Genomic DNA, 21,280 nt, shown 5'->3' with positions numbered 1-21,280 from the left:
ATGACAAAGCTTCAAGTCTGTATGGAGAATTTCCTTTTGGATTGCTGTCTTCTCTTTCAGACAGTTGTCAAAGGTGGGCAACTGTCTCTAGAGCATGTTTTCCCCTTACTTCTTTGAAATGAAATCTTAAAAAGCTGAATCCATATTAAAAATTTTTCATTTGAATATGGAAACTTGCGTAGGTTTAAGATAAAGGGCTTCATTTCTTTGTATTAAAATATATTCCTAGCTGGTCTGCTAAAAATTGATAATGCTTCATATACTGGCTAAATAAACTCCCAGGGGAAAACACATTGAACACTGTTTTCAATGGAGATGGATACAGAAAGAGAAATGTCTTCAAATTATCACTCAATGTCTTGGGAAAATAGATATATAAATATACATCTTCCTTATTTTACTAGTTCCTCCCCAGTGCTTTCTCAGAGTTTGTCAAATAAGCAAGTATGATTTTTCGACCTGTTTCTTACTCCAGAGCCTCAGGAACACATACAGAACAAAGTGGGGGTGCGAAGACATTCAAGTTACCTTAGACATAACCAATGGCTCGTTATCCATGTTATTTTACTTCATACCGTAGATGAAGACACATTGATGATGGAGCCACTACACTTTCTGATTCAAGCTAGTCCATTATTTGAAATATTGCTTCAAGGTACCTACAGTGAGGGCACACGCCACCAGGTAGCCTACAGATAAAGGAATACCAAATTTTTAAGCTTTGCTGGTAATTGAAGCTTGGCAGTCTGAGATATATTGGACCCCGAAGAGGAACTGAGTGAAGATTAGCTAAAAAGAAGTCACTTGTTTCGCATGCACGCTTTGCTTTGTCTGGCTTCAAGTTTTGCTTTGTACAGCCTGGGTGTCCGGCTCACATTCCTTGTTATCCTTTGCTTCTGATATCACTGCTGCTTCACCTTTTCTTAGGAGGCAGGCAGTGGTGTTAGATATTGGGGGATGGGGAAAGGACTTCTCCTTAGTTATAGAAAGTATGGAAAACAAAGAAGAGGAAGATGTTTTCCCTGGAATTCTGAGATTTGCTTTAAAAGTGAAGTATGTAGTGCCTTCCCCAAACAATAATTTAAGACGAGGTCATGTCTTCCTGAAAATGTTGCTAAGCCCAGGGCCATGCCATGTAAATAGGAAGCCCTGCCACCATTTTTCAGGACTTTTTAAAATATAAATAAAATGTTACTTCGCTTGGTCTAAAATTGGTAGGTGTGATGTGGTAACAAACATCTGGAGAGGTGTGCAGTGCACCTATACCTCTAAATCACATGCAGTGTTGTAAAGCAACGTTACCGCAATAAAATAATAAAATTTGAGGTCACAGCTTGTTAGCACTATTGTCAGCTTGTTGCAGTATTCAGTATTCATTTTCTCTGAAACAACCCTATTTCCTTTCCTGGAGTTAGTGACTCCTCTGTGGCCAGTGGCATATTTGACCTGATCTTTACCAAACGCATCCTATATTATCAGGCATACTTTCTGTAACTCTCCAGAATTAGGAGAATTACCCTCAGTCTGGGATATATGTTCCCTTTATTTTCCCCAAGCACCTACATTTTCAATACTCACATTTATTTAGCACACACACATGCCTCATTTAAGCTCATCCTTTATTCAAATCTTCTGAGCAAATATTCCCACTTAAAACGCAGCAGGCAGCTTCCTGTTCCATAGATTTCCTGGTGCCAACCAAGTTTACAACATGCAGGGCTTTCAACAAAGTGTATGAATTTGTAACTTGGGACAAATATTCCAAAGCAGTTTAAAAAAAAAAACAAAAAAGGATTCCCTCGGTAAAAGAATACACTTATCTAAAGGAGAAAATCCCACATGTCTACTTGTCAACCAGCCTCTACAAATAGCATAATTGCACACACAGTTTTTATTTCCTGCCTACTTTTGAAACTAGGTTTGCTTAGGGCCCCTGGGTGAAGAGTCATCCGTAGCACCCACTTACCCCAAGTGAGTTCAGATAAGAATCGTCAGTGTGCCCTTAACAACAGTACAGCCTGCGTGGTGGGATCTTTGTGAAGCTCAGTCAAAGTGAAATGACATGTGAAATTCCCATGACTGAGTTATGAGGCCTTCACATTGGGACCTTTTTCATTCCCACATGTACTAAAACAATATAATTGTTACATAAGGATCTGGAGGCAGGTACTCAGCGTATACACCATCTTAAACTGTGCATAGGTAAAGTCTCAAGTGCACAGGACAGGTATCCCCTCTGTCTCTAGCTTTTCATATAAATATCAGAATAAATTATCTGCTTCAGTGATAGAGGAAAGCAGTCAAGGATATTAACAAAAAGTATCCATATAGATGGATGCACTGTATCATAAAAGTCACAGAATGACACCTTTGCAAAAATAGTGACTTCTGAGGGGTGATGTGGCAGGTGCAAAGAAGGCAAGGAAACATGGAGTGGATAATAAATAGATCCTAAAGGAAAGCTAAGATCAGAAATAAACATCTATACTTTTTATAGAAAATCCCTAGTACAGCTGCTCTGGGGTGCCTGATTGGCTATATCTTTATCTGAATGCATAGGAAAAGCAAGCTGAGCTGCGCCCGAGGGACTGCAGAGCTCAAAATACTAGTATCCTCTGTTCTAGGCATCTCAAGACTCTTAGACTCTCTGGGACTTCTCGTCACTTCTGGGTAAAGCTCGTACACCCACACAAGGCTTACGAGGGATTTTGTGGTTAGGTTCTTGACTGCATCCATCTGAGCTCAGGTTTCCAAAAAACAGACTCTGCGTGCAAGTGAGTTATCAAGAATAAGTGAGCAGTGAAGACACATAAGAGGGTAATGAAATCAGACAAGGACAGGGGACAGCCCAGAAAGGGTCAGATCTCCAGCAAAGGTCAACAGAACATGGGTTTAGCTTGATCTCTCAGGGGAACTCAAGTGTAAGCTACATCCAGAGCTATCATGACTGGAGGCAAGAGAGCTGGCTTCTCATGTCCCCTCTGTCCATTACTGGGTAAAGACTGTCCTCACAGTGTGTAGAGGTAAGTGAGGAGAATTCCCAGACACTTCTATCTCTTCTCATGTGCGCAAAGTCAGCTCCAATAGCCCCAAGACAGTTCTCTGGGAAATACCACATTTTCTGGTTACATGAACCAAAGCACACTGCGCCGAGAGACACAAAATGGTAAATGCGGCCCAAAGAACCCCGGTGGAACATCAAATTACCCACGTGGACATCATCATTCCACACCTCCAGCTATGCCCTCCTCCTCTGTTCCGGCCTCAATGGCCTATTTCCTGTTCCTCAAGCCTTTCACTTAAGGTGTTTTCCACTTTCATTCCCCTTCGCCTGCCCTTCCTCCAGTCTACTCATCTGACAGACCAACGCATCAATATCATTTCTTCTAGAAAGCCTCTCATAAGCTAAGTCCATCCTCTCCTTACATGCTCCGACAATACTTTTTCTTGTTTGGCTGCTTCCCAGTCTCTTTCCCTCCCAGACTAGTTCAAGTAAGCCAGAAATGAGACTTATCTCATTCTCCATTGGACCTTCAACCCCTGACAGTAGTTAGGAAGCCTATAAAGCATCCATCAAATAGATAGGAAATCTTACATCAATCTTTAATCCCAGAATCTATACTAATGTAAAATTCGATGTGAACAATTGAACTAACATAATAAATTATTATCAGCTAATATATTCTTTTAAAACGAATCAAGTCTTTTCCCATGTGTTATCTCACTTGACCCACTAACACATTTCTCAGAATGCAAAACAGCTGGAATTTTGTTTCCCATTCCTGTTATTTATGCAAAGAAAAAGTTGTTTTGCTGCCAGCCAGCACTTAGACCAACACACCTCTACAGATGCATAAAGCCTAGGAAGGGGAGGCAGGTAGGTGACTAGGGAATGACAAGGACACTCATTCTCCATCTGCAGTACTTGGTGGGCAATACTCTACTGAACGCGATTTTAATATAGCTCTCTTGGGGCCTCCCTGGTGGGAGCATGACACCTTTGCAAAGACAGTGACTTCTGAGGGGTGATGTGGCAGGTGCAAAGAAGGCAAGGAAACATGGAGTGGATAATAAACAGATCCTAAAGGAAAGATAAGATCAGAAATAATCATCTATATTTTTTATAGAAAATCCCTAGTACAGGGATAGTATATAGCACTATGAAGCTATTGGCAGCCACTGCAGCATGAGTTCGATCCCCAGCCAGGGAGCTACCCACATGGCATAGCAGACCTCTCCTTCTCGCCCGCTATTCCCTTCAGCAGTGTATTTCAGTCGATCTGCCCGTTCTGTTCCCCACTCTGTCTCTGGTGAATCCTCTCACCCCTCACCGTCTCTAGCCTGTACCCCAGTTCCTGTATGCATAAATAAATAAATCTTTTAATATATATATATATAGCTGTCTTATTACAGGGTAAGACTAATTTATCTTTGAAGCACCAGGTTTTTGTGCACTTTCTGTATCTGTTGGAGTTTAAAGTGTCTAATGTTGAGTGGAATCGTTCACATACAGACACATTTCAGGCATTTACTATGCATATGGCACCATGCTAGACACCAAGCAGAGGAGAAATTATTAATTTACCAGCATTCTAACATTCAACCTTACTATCCCACCTCCTTCTACTTCACTGCATTTTATTAGAAACTTCACTTTCCATGCTTAATACGGAATAGGGTTGTATGGCGGCATCAAACTTATCGAGAAGGCTCAATTGGTCTGAGTCAACTTTCCTACTCAGTGCCTGCAGCATTTGATAAATAAAACCAATGCACCCAAGTGCAACTCATCGTTAATATTGGCTGGATCGGAATTACCACTAAGTTCCAACTGCCAAAGCAACCAGACTCACTTCCTGGTTGTAGCCCCTGCTTCTCCCAACCAGTGAGCCTGTAGTTGATTCTCCTCTAAAATTCTCCTGTTGAGTCTTGACTTCTAGTTTCATCAAGAGTTGAAGAGTGGTTCTCAGGGTGCAAGATTCTCCCAGATTATGAGGCAGGAGACTAAAAGTCTTTACAAAGTATGGAAGGTCCACCTGCTAAAATGATTTTTATATTTCTCTGGTGAACCCTTGATATGTGAGAGTTCTTTCTACAAAGAAAAAGGAGTAGTTCTGGTCTTCATGACAGAGAATGTTTGGACTGGATGTTGAGAGATGAAGTCAATGTATGGAAAAAGGGGATTTCCGGTAGGAAACTCCCCCTGTCTAAAAGGAATACGGCTTGTTTGGGGGACAAGGAAAGATGAGTATACCCACAGGAAGTAAAAGGAGGGAAGAAACAGAAGAAGAGGTTAAAGTGCAAAGTTGGCTAGGGGTAGAGTGTCAAGAAGATTAAGATTTAACTACAGGTAACAGGGAGGCAATCAATGCTTTCCAGCAGAGAAAAGTCCTTTCAAGCAGGACAGCATTAGACGTGGTTTCTAAGAAGATAATTCAAGACGCCTTTCAAATGACACACTGGGAAGGTGAGGGGCTAGGGGGCCATGACAAGCATCCATAGGAGAGAGATGAGGAGGGGCTGGGCTCAGACAATGGCAATGACAATGGGATCAGAAAGCAGGGGTCTGGTTGAATCTTAAGGTCAAATTGCACCAGACAAGGGATGGACGGCACGAGAGAAAGAACACAGATTGGCTGAAGGTACCAGTTTAACCAGTTGAACAGATGGTGATTTTGTTTCCTCAAAGAGGAGCTATAAGAGGAAGATGCTGAGGGAGGAAGATGCTGAGGTCGGGTTTGGGACGGTCCATCCGAGATGACTGCCACAACTCCACGGAGATGCGTCGTGTGCAGTGAAACATGTTCCTCTGGAGTCAAGAAGAGATGCCAGGGTTAGAGAGGCAGGAATGGAAGTCATCAGATCGTGGTGGTGTTCACCAAGCTCGCCCAGTGCAGTGTGTGGCCGGGAGAGAGAAGAGGAATAAGGACGGGGCGCCCATGAGCGGGAGCACCGGTGCAGTGGGGGTGGGAGAGACACAACAAGGAATACAGAGGAGGGTGCAGAAGGACCCGAAGAAGACGCAGCTGCCGCTGTGAAGGGAAGAGAGAGCTTTGTGATGAGGACGCTGACTGCACCCAGGGCCGTGGGAGGTTGAGCCAGGCAGGGAAATGGACCACCCGGGCTGGTCAGGGGGCATTTCGGAGCCCAGCAAGGGCCCTTCCTCTGAAGCCGTGAGACAAAATGCCAGGCGGTAGCTGGTGGTGGCATGACCGCAACTGGAAGAGTGGGGGAAGTCAAGGCATGAACTTCTCATTGCAAAGACCGGTACGAGGGAGGAGAAAGGAGACCGAGGCTAGCTTGCAGAGCAGGAGCGGAGGGACGCTTTCGGTGTTGTGGGGCTTGTTTGTTTTTCATATTAGGATGAGAAGAGAGCATTGGTGGAACAAAAGGAAGGGGAGATTAAAGCACAGGAGAGACAGGGGAGATGATGGAGGGTTCTGGAAGGGGTAGGGAGGAGCAAAGCCCTGGGACACTGGGGAGATTCCTCTTGCACTGGAGAAGGGGCGACTCCTTACCCCGAGAGTCAGTCTCGCAGGTGGAGACCAGGGAGCCGGGAGAAGTTCATGCCCAATGGCCTCTATTTTCTGGGCGAAGCAGCGCTTTGCCATCTGCCGCAGAGGGCCCACTGCCACCAGCACGGGCTGGCCCTGGGTGCGGTCACCATGAAGCTGAACAGATCCCCACGATCTGGATGCTGTGTCTTGCTGGCCCTCTCTGCTATTGGACAGATCACCCAGACATTCGGGGAGCATTTTAACAATTTAAATACACCGCTGAAAATGCACTTCTCGGTAGGCTCATTAAATAGGGAAGTCTCTAAATATATTTTACATATAAGACCCAGAAGATGAAGCCAGAAAGCATTACATACAATGAGCAGAGAAAAGAGGAAGTAAAGAGGCTCCGCGTCCACGCTCTCCACCAGCTGCCTTCTCAGGCCACCCTTTGTTCCTCACTGCACCCCCTCCTGTTTCCCCCCTTTCTAGATGTAGGGTTCAAGAACAGTTCAGAGTAGCATTAGTTTAAATTACTTGAATCCTTACAATATGCCAAGCAATCGCCTAAGCACTTTGCATATTAATTCAATTAATCCTCCCAACTCTCTTACAGAGAAGTACATGTGTGTTACCATTATCCCTATTGTACTGATCAGGAAACAGAACAGAGAGTGTACGTGGTTGCTTGTGGTCCTGCGGCTGGTAAGGGTGTGCAGAGTTAGCTTCAGTTCCAGCAGTCGGGCATGAGTCTGCCCTGTTACCATAAGAAGGACAGGAAAAGTCTAGAAGAGCCGCGATGTTGTACAGCAAGCTTATGAGCTCAACTTGCAGCCATCCCTTAATTACCGAGCCCTGCCGGGGGTGGCGAGTCTGGAGGCTGCAAGAGCCTTTGGAGCATTCTGCTCAGAATCTGTTTATTATTCAATGTTGCCTCCTTAGATTGGAGCACATTATTAATCCTCCATAAATATTTGATGAATAATTAAATGAATGGGCAAAGCTTATTTCTCTCCAATCACCGACCAGCGTTCTCCTTGGGGTGGACTGGGACAAGCCTGCAGACTGTGGGGGGCAGTGGCTGTGGCTGTGGCTGAGGACAGGAGCGGGGCGGGCGCAGTAACTGAAATCTACACGTTACACATTCTGTGATTTTCTCTCTGACTAATGGCATTTTGTAGTCATTTTCCACATCTTCTTTCAGTACAAATTTGTGATGTATTTAAATATATTCCAGGAAAATGCTGACTCTGTCATAGCAAAAGCATGCCCTTCCATCTGGCATTTTCTCCAGTGCGAGAGCCTACTTCCTGGCACGGCGTACTATCTGGGTTCTGAAAAAGTTTTCATTTAATAATTGCAATCATTTGGGCAAAGAGGGAGAAAATGCTAAGTCCGAGACCTGCAGTCTGCAATTTGATGCTCTTTATGATTACCTCCCAACACGTATGAGGAGGCCGGGTGTGCTCGGGGAGCAGAGGAGGCAGGTGCTGGAGGGAGCCTGCCGGGGAGGCAGCTTTGGGCCTAAGGAGATGGCTCTTCAAGCGGGTGCCCTGGGAATTAAGCAGAGGAGGTACTGCTTCTTCCACACAGCCGGCTGACGCTGGAGCAAGGTGCAAATTAATCACCAAGCTTCTGGGGGACACACTTCCAACAGGCCTCACTTTCCGGGATTTTGGGAACTTACTGAAGTGCAAATGGACAACCCTGTCCTGGAGTGATGTGTCGTGCGACCAAGCAAAAGAACGAATGCACGCAAACAAGTCTGAGCGACACTGCCGCTCCTGGCCTAGGTAGAGGTGTGGCCGCAGGTGGGATTACGTCACAGAGACGGGAGCTCTGGGTGGGGGGGGGGTGGAGATGGCCGAAGCCAAAGGAAGAGGAAAGTCAGCAAGGACTTGAAGGATGGGGAGGTTATAGCGACCGGGCAGTCTCGCGATGTGCAGGCCAGCGCGTGAAGTGTGTTACAGGCACGACCTTATGTGTGCCCTACAAAATTCCTAAGTACTACTGTCACCAATCCCCTCTAAGCAGACCCGGAACTCATGTTCGGAGACCTTATGGCCAGCTCAGCTGGTCAAATCCAGGCCCAGGCGGAGGCTGTTTCCTACGTGGCCTGGGAGGTACCAGTGTCCACGTTTGCAAACAGCAGCTCTGACAGGAGGCAACGTGTGGAAAAGTCCACAACAGCCCACGCGATCCCCAGAAAGAAGACTCTCCTGCTTTTCAACTTGCGGGAATTTCGACCTCCATTACATGAGAGGCTGGGAAGGGGCCATTTCTCAGCAAAGGACTTCCTTTTCGATGCTGCTGCTCCACTGTGTCTGGTACAACACACAAAATTAGAGCCTTTTTAAAGCCTCAGAAAGTGTTGTGATTCGTGTGAAGGGGGTGTGAGTACGAACCCCATTCTGTTTCTTTAGTGAACATCCACCCTCCTGTCTTCAGACGAACCCTCTCGGAAGCCCGAGGAAACGTTGCTGCCCATTGTCATGAGCCCATAGCAAGTGACGGGGCCTAGGGGGAAGGACATTCTCCACATCAAGCATGAGAGCAACTCTGCTAGAACAACAGGAGGTCACTTAACTTCTTCACTCTGGGAGGCGCCGCCTCAGCTCAGCGGTACACATCATGTCACACTGAGAGAGAAGGAGAGGGAGGCTAAACTCCTGACACGGGACAGCGCCACCCTCACCCTCGCTTAAAAAAAAGTCTCTAACACTGCAAAATTGGGTGGCCTTTGAATTCCAGAGAGGAGATGCTACAAAAAGCACTAATGTGGCTCAACCTTCAACTGCTGACTCCACTTTGGCTCATGCAATATGCTTTATATAACATGAAGTAGACCCTTCCTTTTCTCATGCACAAGCTGCTTCCTTGGCTACATTCCCCAACCATGTTATTCTGATCATCACATTACATCAGATATCATCTAATTCATGTTTCTCTGCCATGGCAGACTAAGAGCTTGGTGAATGCAAGGACAGAACACACTCTGGCATGCCTAGGACCTCGTAGGCACCACTGTTGGTGCCCAGCCCATGTCCCTACATCCCTCCACATCCACGCACGATACGACTTCCAAAGGCCAGCACCTGCATCTCTCTGTGGAGGGCTTTCTCTGGCCCACGTCACTCTGCCCACCCTCGTGGCAGACCCGAGGGAATATGAACCAGAGCCCCTGAGAGTTGCTACTTTCTCATCTAATGATGATGGCAGTTGACAGGAAAGAGCCCAGCGCCGTCCCCCCTTGGGGGCAATAGCTCAGAAGAATGTGTCTTCCAGAGCTGCTCATGGCATCAAGCTTCACTTGCCCTTGCTAAGTAATGGAGCTGCTGCATCGCCTTTCCTTGACTTCCTTCTCGCCCTGTCTCATCTCCTTAACAAGCTGTGTCTGCCTGAAACCTTGACGTGAGGGTAACCAAACTAAGCCAGCACCCAAAACACAAAAGACGTCCAGTTGATGTTCTGTTAATTAACTGGATTCCAAAGACGCACAGCACAGTGCGAGGCCGGAGGCGGGGAGCACTCTGCCCCAAGTGCCGGCTGCCTGGGGCGGGGGCGGGGGGGGGGGGGGGGGGGGGTCGGTCGCTGAGCGCATGTAAACACCCCAGCACCACACCCAAGCACCAGCATTAGGAGGCTTCCCTCTGCAGTGGGGAAGCGGCTGTCCTAGTTGTTAGGAGAGTGCATGTCAGGAACTCTGGCTTCTATTTTTAGATCTCTTGCTGACATGAAAAAACCTGTTTGCTAACAGTACAATGGTGACCTCCCCACCCTCAGAGAAATGGTGCGGAATGCCTAATGAGGAAACAAGTCCCCATGTGTAGAAGCCACAGAGGAGCAGAGGAGGGAAATGCGCGCTTAGGCACCATTCCTTGGCAGACAGGATACACTAAGATCTCTTTTGACAGAGGAATAGAAATGCTGGGTTGTCTGGGAATGTAGTGGCTTCGAATAGGATTTAGGTCTCCAAGCTTCCAAAGCCTGGCTCTGAATCTAATCCTTCCAGAGGGTGAGCATTCCTTTAAAAAAAAAAAAAAAACTGTCATGAAAAGATAATTTTCAAAAACAGGGTAAAAGCATGACTTGCATATAGCTATAAAATGGATACATGTTAAGGATTCTATTCAACTCATTAATCAGTGAGGAAACCAGGCAGCTGATATACCAGTTCTAAAGAAAATTAAAATAAAAAAAAACCCAACACAGAGCTATGTAGAGAGCAAGGATACCGAGATGAATGTGCAGAAATGATGGCAAAAGTAGCTTCTACCACAGGGGGGAGGGAAGGCACTTGAACCTCTACGGGACAGGACAGAATTTGCATCTCGTAAGCAAGAGCTATTTCACAGGGCTGTCAGTTCCACAATTGCCAGAGCTGTAAAACAGCTTCATAGAATCGGAGTCCGATAACACAGGCGTGTGCTACAGACAACACACAATCTCCCACCAGAGCTTATGTTGTCCCTGTACTAATGATTGTTAGAGTTCATAATGCAGTATTTCCCCAGAAAGGAACAGGTCCTATGTTCTTCCTAGAGCCTGTTTAGACTTTTAAAATCTATATCTTAACACTCTAAGTAGGGGCGAGTGGAATAAAATGCAGGGCAGAGCTACGGCGTTTGATACAAGAACATTAGGTAGGTTAAATAATGGCGAAAACCTCAAAGTTTAGGAGGAAGAGCCACCTTCCTTGATAGAAGAAAATGGTAGGAGAAAAGAAAATGGTGACATTTCTCACACACACTATCCTATTCAGTCTTCCCAACAAACCCGTGAGTTATGTGAAGATACTTTTATAGATCAGAAAACGAGAGATCAGAGTGATTACCGAGGGTCACATAAATAGTACACAGCAAAGCTAGGACTTAAACCCACATCTTCTAGGTTTTAATTTATGATTTTTCCCATTATTCCACACTGCACCAGTAATAGATGATGGGGTGACAGCCAACAGTTAAGAAGTTTCCCAACCCCCACCTCAAACAGGGCAGCCAGCTCAGTGGCTGTTTCAAAGGGCCATGTTGCAAAGCTGCTTATTGGGGACTGTCATGTTTTTGTCACCACTTTTTTTCATTCTCTTGAGCTCTCTGGAAAGACAGCAAACAGAATTCGCTTCTGATTTCTCAGGCTGAGATGAGACAGTCAATTTAAATAAACTACCTTTTGAATGAACTACCCTTTGAAGCTGAAGGGATGGAGACCAACTGATGGGGTTAAAATGCCTTGCACGGAAAGTTGTTCTGAAATGAAATGGAAACACAGATTTTCTGAGATGCCGCTGGCACTTCCTTGCACAAAAAGGCTTCCATTTTTCACCCATAGTTTTCACTGAGAATTGTTGACTGCCCAGTACATGCTCAGTGCTATAGCAAGCACTTTGGGGAAACATTACAGTGAATCAGACCTGTCTAGACCACGCCAGAATTGATGAGACACACATGACAAATATACCATGGTTAAGGTTATGGGGTGATGGAAGTGGCAAGAAAGATAATAGTCAATTGGGGAGAATCATGGAAAAATTTGTTGAGTGGATATCACTTGAACAGGACCTTGAAGGAGGAGAAGAGTTGAGTGTGGAAACAAACATGTATGTGGGATGGTGACCCCCAAGTTCCATTACTATAATCATAAACACACGACAGTTCCTTTTTTAAAATTACTAACGGGGAAAAAATATCTATTTTCCATTTGTCAGGACCTAACAAGTCGATGAACTTGCTATTCGTTTTGCAAAGTAGTAGGGGATTCAATTAACGCGAGAGAAAGTCATCTTTAATTCTATTTTTGTTACTTCCTAAAATGAAAAGAAATATCATTTGGGATCATGAGAAATTCTCAGATCTCTTCATTTCAAACCTAATTCCAAATGGCATTTAAAATTGTCTTCTTCTAAGGCTAAATGGGCCTTTATTTATTATCCGCTGCAATCCCAGGATAGCAAGACTCTCCTGTTCTCCAGCAATTCTCCATCTGATGATATTTTATTATAGTATAAATAGAAATATATGTAGATTACACTTACAAATTACTCCCAACATGAAGGTTCCATTCAGTCTCTGAGATCAGAATACGAAATTAACCTTGTCACCACTAGCAAAGTGCCTTAAATCTCCCAGGAATATACTGCTCACTTAAGGTCACTACAATCCCACAGTGAACAAAAAAGCAGCCATTCACTTGTATTAGAAAGAGGCTTAACAAAAACGCCCTCTCTGTGATGCTTGGTTGGACACACAGCTGACATTCTTTGTGGAATGACTCAAGCACTTATAGCAAATCGCTTCTGACTTGTCTTTGATGCCTGGTTTTCTTTTATTTAGTTCCACAACTCACCATCCAGTTGTAAGTAATAATTAGTAGAAGGCCAGGTACACACCAGGTGCACAATGGGTCCTCAATAAATGTTTGTTGTTTACTGTGTGACTGAAGATTTATAAGAGGGAAATGCGCAGAATTCAGCAAATGCCTACAAAGAGGCTTCAAATTTAATTTCTTGATGAACAAATCCAACCAAGGAGTGTGTATTCCACAATCCTGCCATGTTTCACCCCAAGTGTATTGATACATTTTAAAATCCACATTCGTTGTTGAAATAAATGAGAGAGATGGCTTTCTTATGAGGTCGTATAACTAAGACGTTCTAATGCGGCACCAGCATTTGCTTGGCAGAGCAGAAAGATAATCTGCAGCTCCTTTCGTTATCACATAAAGCATAATCCCTGCTTTCGATGCATCCTGTTGCTTTTACCTTCTTTTATAATATAGTGGTTCTCAACTGTCCATACATATGCTGGGGGGAGCAGCTGGCAACTGGTCAGCAGTAGTGGGGAGGACTTGAAGAAGCTGCCTGTTGGTTCTTTATATTGAAGTACCTTAGGTGTGAATTGCTTTGTCTGTCAATTCCATCATTTTATCAACAGGACTGGTCCAAAGCAAACGGTTTGCTGGGCCACCTAATGCCATCAGACTGTGGGAATCAGTAAATGTCCAACTTCTTCACTTCTCTGAATATGTTGCGCTTTGCACAGAGGTGGATATCGGCAATGAAACTGAATGCAGCAGGAGGACTAGTAAAACCATTCTGACCATGTGTTGGGCAGAAGAATGGTGTCTGATTCACTTGTGATGGATTTTCAAAAAGATTAAGATAATGCAGTGTGTTAATTTGTGTGCCATTTCTTTTGAAGATTTATTTATTTATACAAGAACTGGGGTATGGGCCAGAGGTGTGGGATGGTGACACCAGAGACAGAGCGGGGAACAGAACAGGCAGATGGACTGAAAACACTGCTGAGGGGAGCAGCGGGCGAGACAGGCGAGGTCTGCTGCACCATGTGGTTATCTCCCCAGCCAGCCGGGCTCGAACCCGCGCTGCAGAGGCTGCGGGCAGCTTCACAGCACTGTGCTCAACCTGCTGAACCACCAGGGAGGCCCCCAATTTGTGTGCCATTTCTAATAACAATCATGACATTTTCAAAACCTTTCTCTGCTCTTCTAGGTTAGATACCTCCAAGTACCTCACAAAGGGAGCACCACCATAACAGGCCACTCCCTCTCCTGACAGCCCTGCCCTCCTCCAAGGCTTTCTTTCAGGGGCATCAAAACAACAGGCAACGCAGGAAGCCATCATGACACAGCCCTCCCCCATGCTCAAATAGCTCGGCTCTGACCCCCTGACTACACATCTTCTTGCTTCCTCTATGTGTTCTGCTTTCTCCCTTCATCTCCTAAGCTAGTGGCGAGAATCCTTCTGCTAGACAAAAATCCTCTTATTCCAAAGGAAATTTAATTTCTGTATAAATCAAGCACATATATTTAAAATTCTATTCCCATCCAAGGGCCCCACGCTAAAGCAATTGTGTTACTTGAGGACATATTAAATTATTTACGAGGAATAAAATGCAAAATGAAAATGCCATTCTTGTCTATTTGTGACAAGAGAGGAAAAAAAATAACATTTCATCTTGGAACTCAAAGATTACCTCTGCTCTCAAATTTTTCACCTTAATATATGAAGTTGGAAAACAGATAACGGAGGCAAAACTAACAAATAATGACTAGTTTTAGTGTTACACAAGCTCCCCTATTCTTTTTTTTTAAGATTTACTTTGATTTATTTATGCATACAAGAACTGGGGTGTAGGCCAGAGGTGTGGGAGGTGAGAGGATTCACCAGAGATAGAGTGGGGCCAAACTCCCCTATTCTTTCCTAATGCTTATTTTTCTCTTGGCTGCAGCTATCATTTTCATGCTTCAGAGTTCTATTGAGAGGTGACTGACATACAACACTGTGTATGTTTAAGGTATACACACTGATTTACAAATATATATTGCAAAATTATTACCACTGTAGCCTTAATATTGCAAATGATTGCCATCATAGAATTTGCTAATCCCTCCATCATGTGATGTAATAAGAAGTTTTGGGGGGTTAGACCATTTAGGATTGACTCTCTTAGCAACTTTTAAGTTCCTAATACAGTATTGTTAATTTAGTTGCCATACTGGACATTAGATCCCTAGAACTTATTCATCTTATACCTAGAAAGTTCTATCTTTTGACCAACACCTTCCCATTTCCCACACAGCCCAGCCCCCAATTGCCAACATTCTACTCTCTGTTTCTATGAATTTGGCTTTTTTAAATTTCACAAATAGTTTATATCGGATTGCATTTGACACTGATGCCTACTTTTTAATCAAATCCATCATGAAGCTTTTTCAAAAAACAGTATGTGTTAACTCAGAAATCTTTGGTCAATGCAAACATAGACAGGCTTATTTAAATACATTCACTATAAATAATTGATAAAATTTTCAATGCCATGGCTTAGCAGAAGTTATAAAAATTGGTTCCAAGTTTTAAACATACAATACAGAATGCTATATTGATTCACTTTTATGAGTAATGCCTGAGTCACATTAAATATAAAGACTGAGTCAAACATATTTGTTGTCTATAGTCTCTGGCCTGGCCCCATTTCACTACCATACTGCCTCCTAGCTCTCACGATAACACAGTGGGCTCAACCTTGATGCCTTCCTCTGGGCCCACTCCAGTACAACTGGCCCAAAGGACATTATTTCCCACTCATCCTTTCTGCTACAGTAACTTTATTCATGTCACAGAGCACACCATCAAACTCACTGTAGATCGTCTACAGCAACTACCACGGCTGGTCCTCACTTTTAGGTATGGGAAGATCACGGAATTTCAGAACAGTTTCTGACTCTTAAGAATCCAGAACAGGACTCAGCAAACTTGGCCTATGGGCCAAATCTAGTCTATCACCTGTTGCGAAAATAGTTTTACTGAAACACAGCCATACCCATTTGTTTACATATTGTCAATTATTACGTTCTCTACAAAGACAGACTTGTATAGCTATGACAGAGATCCTGTGCCCCACAAAACCTAAAATATTTACTCTCTGGCCCTTTATCAAAAATTTGTTACCAACCCATCATCCAGGGCATGAGGTTTTAAGAGAACACACCCAGGAATTACTACACTTGTCCAACAGAACTACAAGCAGAACTTTTACTTACATACTTGAGTTATATCTCTGTCCTAAAGGAACATTACATAAACTTAGTCTGAGACAAATAACTAGGAAAGGTTAAGATGGTCATTTTTGTCCCCCTTCCATGGCCTCTCCATCCCAGGCCCCCAATAAAATATCCTCTCTTTGACAGGAGCACAAGGTTTTATCGTAGCCCTATGTTTGCCATTAGTCTTATTTATAGCTTTATTATTACCACCTAACATATTTATTGTTCAACAAGAATTTGTGAATGAATTAAATAATGTAGGTCATCATCTTCAAAACAATGTTTTATAGAATGCCTGTCATCTTTGAAATGCTTTTCATGAAAAGGATGGCCTACTTAAAAAAAAGCTCTACGGTCAAATATGTCTGAGAAACAACAAACACTGTGTGCGCGGGATCACCATATTTCACAAGCAGATTAAAGTTTTGGGGATGTGGAGGCTGCTGTCAACAATGGCAGAGCTCGAAGTTCTTGTTCCCCCATAGAAACATCAAAAAACAAGCAGAAAATGTCAGAACTAACTTTATCGGAACTCTGGAAAATAACGAAAAGTTTCTAGCATTCAAGAGATTATGGAGAAAAAACCAACTTCAAAATGGTAGGCAGGTTTTGTGGTGTTTTTTACTCGACCTTGTCCCACGCCTTCCCCAGCAGTGGTTTCAACTGAATTGGTGGCAGCCGACACTCTCAGTGATGCCCTGTTCCAGAGGGCACAGAGCAAAACCACATTCACATTTATTTTGTCTCTGCTAACCTGTCTGTGGGCTACCTGAGGACTGAGGAGAGGCGCTCTGTTAATTTGCTGTTCTGTAGCTTAAACAACAGAAATTTATATTCTCATCTGTCTGTAGGCTAGAAGTTCAAGATGCAGCTGTCAGGTGGCTTGTTTTCTCCCTCACTCTCCCTCAGCTCCCAGGGGGCTACCTTCTCACTGTGTCACATGGTCACTCCTCTGTGCGCGTGCATTCCTGGAGTCACCCTCCTCCCTTCTGATAAGACCGCCACCGCTCACCTCAGAGCAGCACCTGCCCTCGTGACCTCAGTGAACCTTAATCACCTCCTTAAAGATCTCATCTCCAGTGATTTTACACCGAGGTCAGAACCAGTTTGACGCAGGAGAGGGAAGGACTCAGGGAGAGAGGCAAGATGGGAGAGAGGCGCTAAGGAAGGAAAGAAGGAAGAGGAGGAGCATGATATGAGGGAGCAGATGTCTATGAAATTCTTTCTCCTAGTCAAATGCTCATCTAATTCATTTTGGAGTATCACCACTTTGCTAATAAACCAATTAGAAGAGGTTAACTGGTGTTAACTCCTTTTTTCTACAGTTTACAGAACACATCCACTCACCGGTGATCACATCTAAGAATGTGTCCTTGCTAATTAGAACACCTGAGCAGATTACTGGGCTACACACAGATGAAAGGTTGTGCTGGCACATACATATCAGAATGACTCTTAAAAGTGCAAAAACAATTCCATCATTGAACCCAAAGAATTTGCAGGCTGAGTCCCAGATTTCAGTAGATTTTATCATTAAGATAATTCTATTGGTCTTAGAGGTTGGACCCTCTAGTTACTTTAGTTAAGCCTCAGTCTCTTTATTAGTTAACATGGGAGACTTGGTAGCACCTAATACTGAAGAATAAGGTACTCACTGGCACACAGGGAAACTTGTAGTGTGTCAGCTCTTGCTATATGCACGGACTAATCCCTCATCCTTCCTCCCCACCCCACCAATCTTACTTTTATCTTTCCAAGGTTTTATATCCACATGCAAATGAACCTTGAGACAATAACCAAGATTGAAGAACTTATATGTAAGGGATTAAATTCTCCCAGAAACACACAAATCAATGGACGACGCCACGGTTAGCCGGTCAGGAGAAGAGAGGCTATCGTGACCAGATGCTGCACAGCCAAGTACCTTCAAGTTTAGGTGTTTAGAAGGGATCATGCTCAGCGAAATAAATCAGAAAGAAAAAGAAAATACCGGATGGTCTCACTCATAGCAGGAATTTAGAAAACCTAAATAAGGGACCAGGAAAAAAGACTAATTAATACAAAGTAAAAATCAAAAGCAACAAGCAACTATAAACCAGAGACACACTACGGGGGTGGCGGGGGGGGGGGCGGGAGAGGAAGAATTAGGGTCAAAATAAGGGGGGGTGCAATTGTACGGGGAATATAACCAAAATGAAAATGCATACATTGTGCAAAAATGAAAAATGATGTAAGAATTATATAAAATAAAATATTTTAAAAAATGAAAAAAAAGTTTAGGTGTTCGGAATCAGAATGACAAGCTTTTCTAATTACTGTGGCGGGATTTTAAGCAAGTTAACCTCTCTACCCTCCAGTCGCCTCATCATTTAATGGAGCAGTATAAAATTCCTTTATTGTAAGTATTAAAATAGATAATTTGTTTAATGTGTGAAGAATAGCATGTCAATACGTGGTAGCTTGAGAAACATGCTGAATTCCAGCAATATCCCGTTGCTGCCACTTACTGAGAAGGATAAAAACAAATGTATGATGATCCAAACCAGTCAGATAATGTGCAAGACCACCTACATCTAAATGTTCAAATTCCTCCTATGAAGAGGACATTTTCTTTTGTTTCTTTCCTCTCATTCAATTTCTGTCTTGCATATAAAGATTCATGGAAAGCTGCCATCTTGAGTTGGCCTACCTACAGGGAAATACTGGAGAGTGGGAGAAAAGTTCTCATGATGTGCCCCTATCTCGTTGACTTTCTTTATTAGCAGAAAAACTGTATTTTCTAGAGAATCAAATTTCACATCCAAGAAAGAGTCACATTTTTGTTTTGAGCAACCAAAAGAGAAAAACAAAATCAGAGAGGGTGGTGATCACGGAGAAGTCTCTTGGAAAATGCTGGAATAAGAGAGGATGGAACAAATTAACAAACTTGGAACATTTCAAAATTGTAGGCTGAACAATCCTTTGGCAATACGAATGCGCCTTTAATTCCATGCATGCAAAAAAATTAATAAACACAATTATTTTCTCATTAAAAACAGAGAAGTTAATTATGCTAAAAAGCAAAACGGCTTAACACATCTCTTTTACCAAGACTCCTTCCCCTTTCTTTGACCAAAAGCCTTTGCCTGGCTCCTTAAAGGGTTTTGCCTACATTTCCTTTCCTCATTTTGAGTACCTGGTGTCCCCGTGCAGAGTTCAAAAACGCTGTGCGGCCACAGCTAGGTTTTACTTCCAGTATGTGAGGGAGCCCTCGAGCCAAATTCTTCTTCATTCAGCTCCTACCAGCTTGCTGGGTACAGAGCCAACTGAGGTGCAGTTTGCACCAGGTGGCTCAAGCTTTGTCAAGTGAAGAGACACATTTCCACGGGGGGAAGTGCCCGTTGAATACAGGTTCGTGGCAGGATGTTCTCATCTCAGAGAGCATTAAGGAGAAACTACACGAAGGCAATACACATTCTCCCCAGCAAACACAAAGCCAGAAATCATCAGGCAGTGATTTATCTGTTGCTGAAGGGGCCAGAGCTTGTGCCCATGCTCCCCTGAGCACACCTGATCTCGGAAGCTCAGCAGAGTCAGGTCTAGTTACTATGGGGATGGCAGACGAAGGGCAAGAGGAAAAGAGTGCTGGTCTCTGGGTCTCTGGAGCAAAATGCAGGCTCTTTTTCAAAGCACATCTAGGTTATACCCTTGCTTTATATATTTGCTGAGGCAACAATACAAATATATCTGTGTTTATTTCTTAAAGTAAGTTAATTTTCTTTGGTTTTGTATTTCTATACATCATTTTTCAGTGGAGGTCAGAGGGTATAGAGACAGAATGGGGTACATCCAAAAGTATCAAAAGAATCGAACTCAAATCACTAGTTTGAAAGGTATGGAAAAGGAGGGGGATGTTCTTGACACATCCCTCATTCAAAATGCAACTCCCTCGGTGATGCCCCCAGAAACTCAGACAATGGTATCAGGCCATGTTTATTCAATAAGAAAACAACAGTGCGGCTCCACTTGAGCTCACAATGCAGACTATTTGGTCACTAAGGCATGCCCACTGCGGACATCACCACAGCCGTGAGCGTAAGGTCAAAGAGCACCACCCTCCCCAACAGGCTATTTTGATAGCATCTACTGACAATGAATTCAGGTTAATAGTCTTCAGCTTATATTTTCCAAATTCAAAATGCTTCACTGTCATTCTTTGAAATACACTATGAACCACCGGGTAAAACTTTTGTTTATTTGCAACCTCACCATCATTTTCATTTTATTTACATCTCTAGTCATTTGCACAGATGTTGATGGAGCTGTGTTTTTGCTTCAATGCCTATTGCAATATTCTTATTGCATTCTGCAGGTCCTCCAGTAAACGTTACTTGCAATATTTTTATCAACAGTTTTGGATCAGTGACAGAAACCACCATGGTAAGTTCTACCGTGCCGCTGGCAAGAGAAAAACGTGACTTGATTATGCCATGAACACAACCTGTCAAATTTTCTATTTATTGTTCAACTTGCAGGGCCTCCTGTAAATGTTACCTGCAACATATTTATCAACAGCTTTGGGTCAATAGCAGAAACTACAATGGTGAGTGGGACTGAGCATTGAAGCCATCGTGTGAAGGAAGGGGATAGGGGATTAAGAGCAGTGTTGTGTATTTGTGAGACATTTACTGAATGCCAATTTCCAAGTTCACTCACCTCTAAAAAGCAATTATTTATACTCCTTCATTTCAGAAAGTTATCAGTCAAGTGTTCTTTGCTTAAAAGTCAATATTTTTTTATTCATTATGCCGTAGAAACTCTGGAAACATTTGATGTTTGGTTAGTTTTAGGTAGAATTATCAGTAACAAGCATACTGCATAGTTAAGGATATTTCAATGTTTGCATTTCCAATGTTTCACGGATATAAATTTCTAAGTTGAAGAGGTTTTTCATAGCCAATGTGTTTCACAGAATGGAAGTTTTAACATCGTCAAACCTCCCTACAATGATACATTTAAGCTAAAGCCAAGAGATTGACCTTATAATAATCATAGACACAAACACACGCATGCACACAAATGCACAAAATTTTGTTGACCATAAAAAGTACTCCCAAGGCTATACCTCCACACACATAGCTTTTTTTTTTTTTAAAAAAAAGGAAATTAGCATAAAACTAATTAAAAGTACATGATAGTACATGGGAAATGTGTTTCATGCATGTGAAAAAGGTTTCAAATGT

At 43.3% G+C, this 21,280-nt stretch overlaps 1 protein-coding gene across 3 annotated transcripts in view; it reads left to right on the top strand.

Moving 5' to 3' along the window:
• Nucleotides 1–21,280, top strand: part of GLRA2 (glycine receptor alpha 2) — a 145,048-nt gene that overhangs the window by 12,555 nt on the left and 111,213 nt on the right. For 2 of the 3 annotated variants that reach the window (XM_037513128.1, XM_037513131.1), the window contains exon 3: nt 20,410–20,477. In XM_037513128.1, coding sequence (XP_037369025.1) covers nt 20,410–20,477 — 68 coding nt within the window. Of the gene's footprint in view, nt 1–20,409; nt 20,478–20,572; nt 20,641–21,280 lie in introns of all 3 variants that reach the window. The other variant, XM_037513129.1, reaches the window with a different exon arrangement.

Source organism: Talpa occidentalis, unplaced genomic scaffold (assembly GCF_014898055.3).
Source record: "Talpa occidentalis isolate TD23 unplaced genomic scaffold, MPIMG_talOcc4v2.1 talOcc4.15, whole genome shotgun sequence".
Taxonomy (NCBI): Eukaryota; Metazoa; Chordata; class Mammalia; order Eulipotyphla; family Talpidae; genus Talpa; species Talpa occidentalis.
Note: the sequence above shows the minus strand (reverse complement) of the source record. Positions and strands in the feature narration are given on the sequence as shown.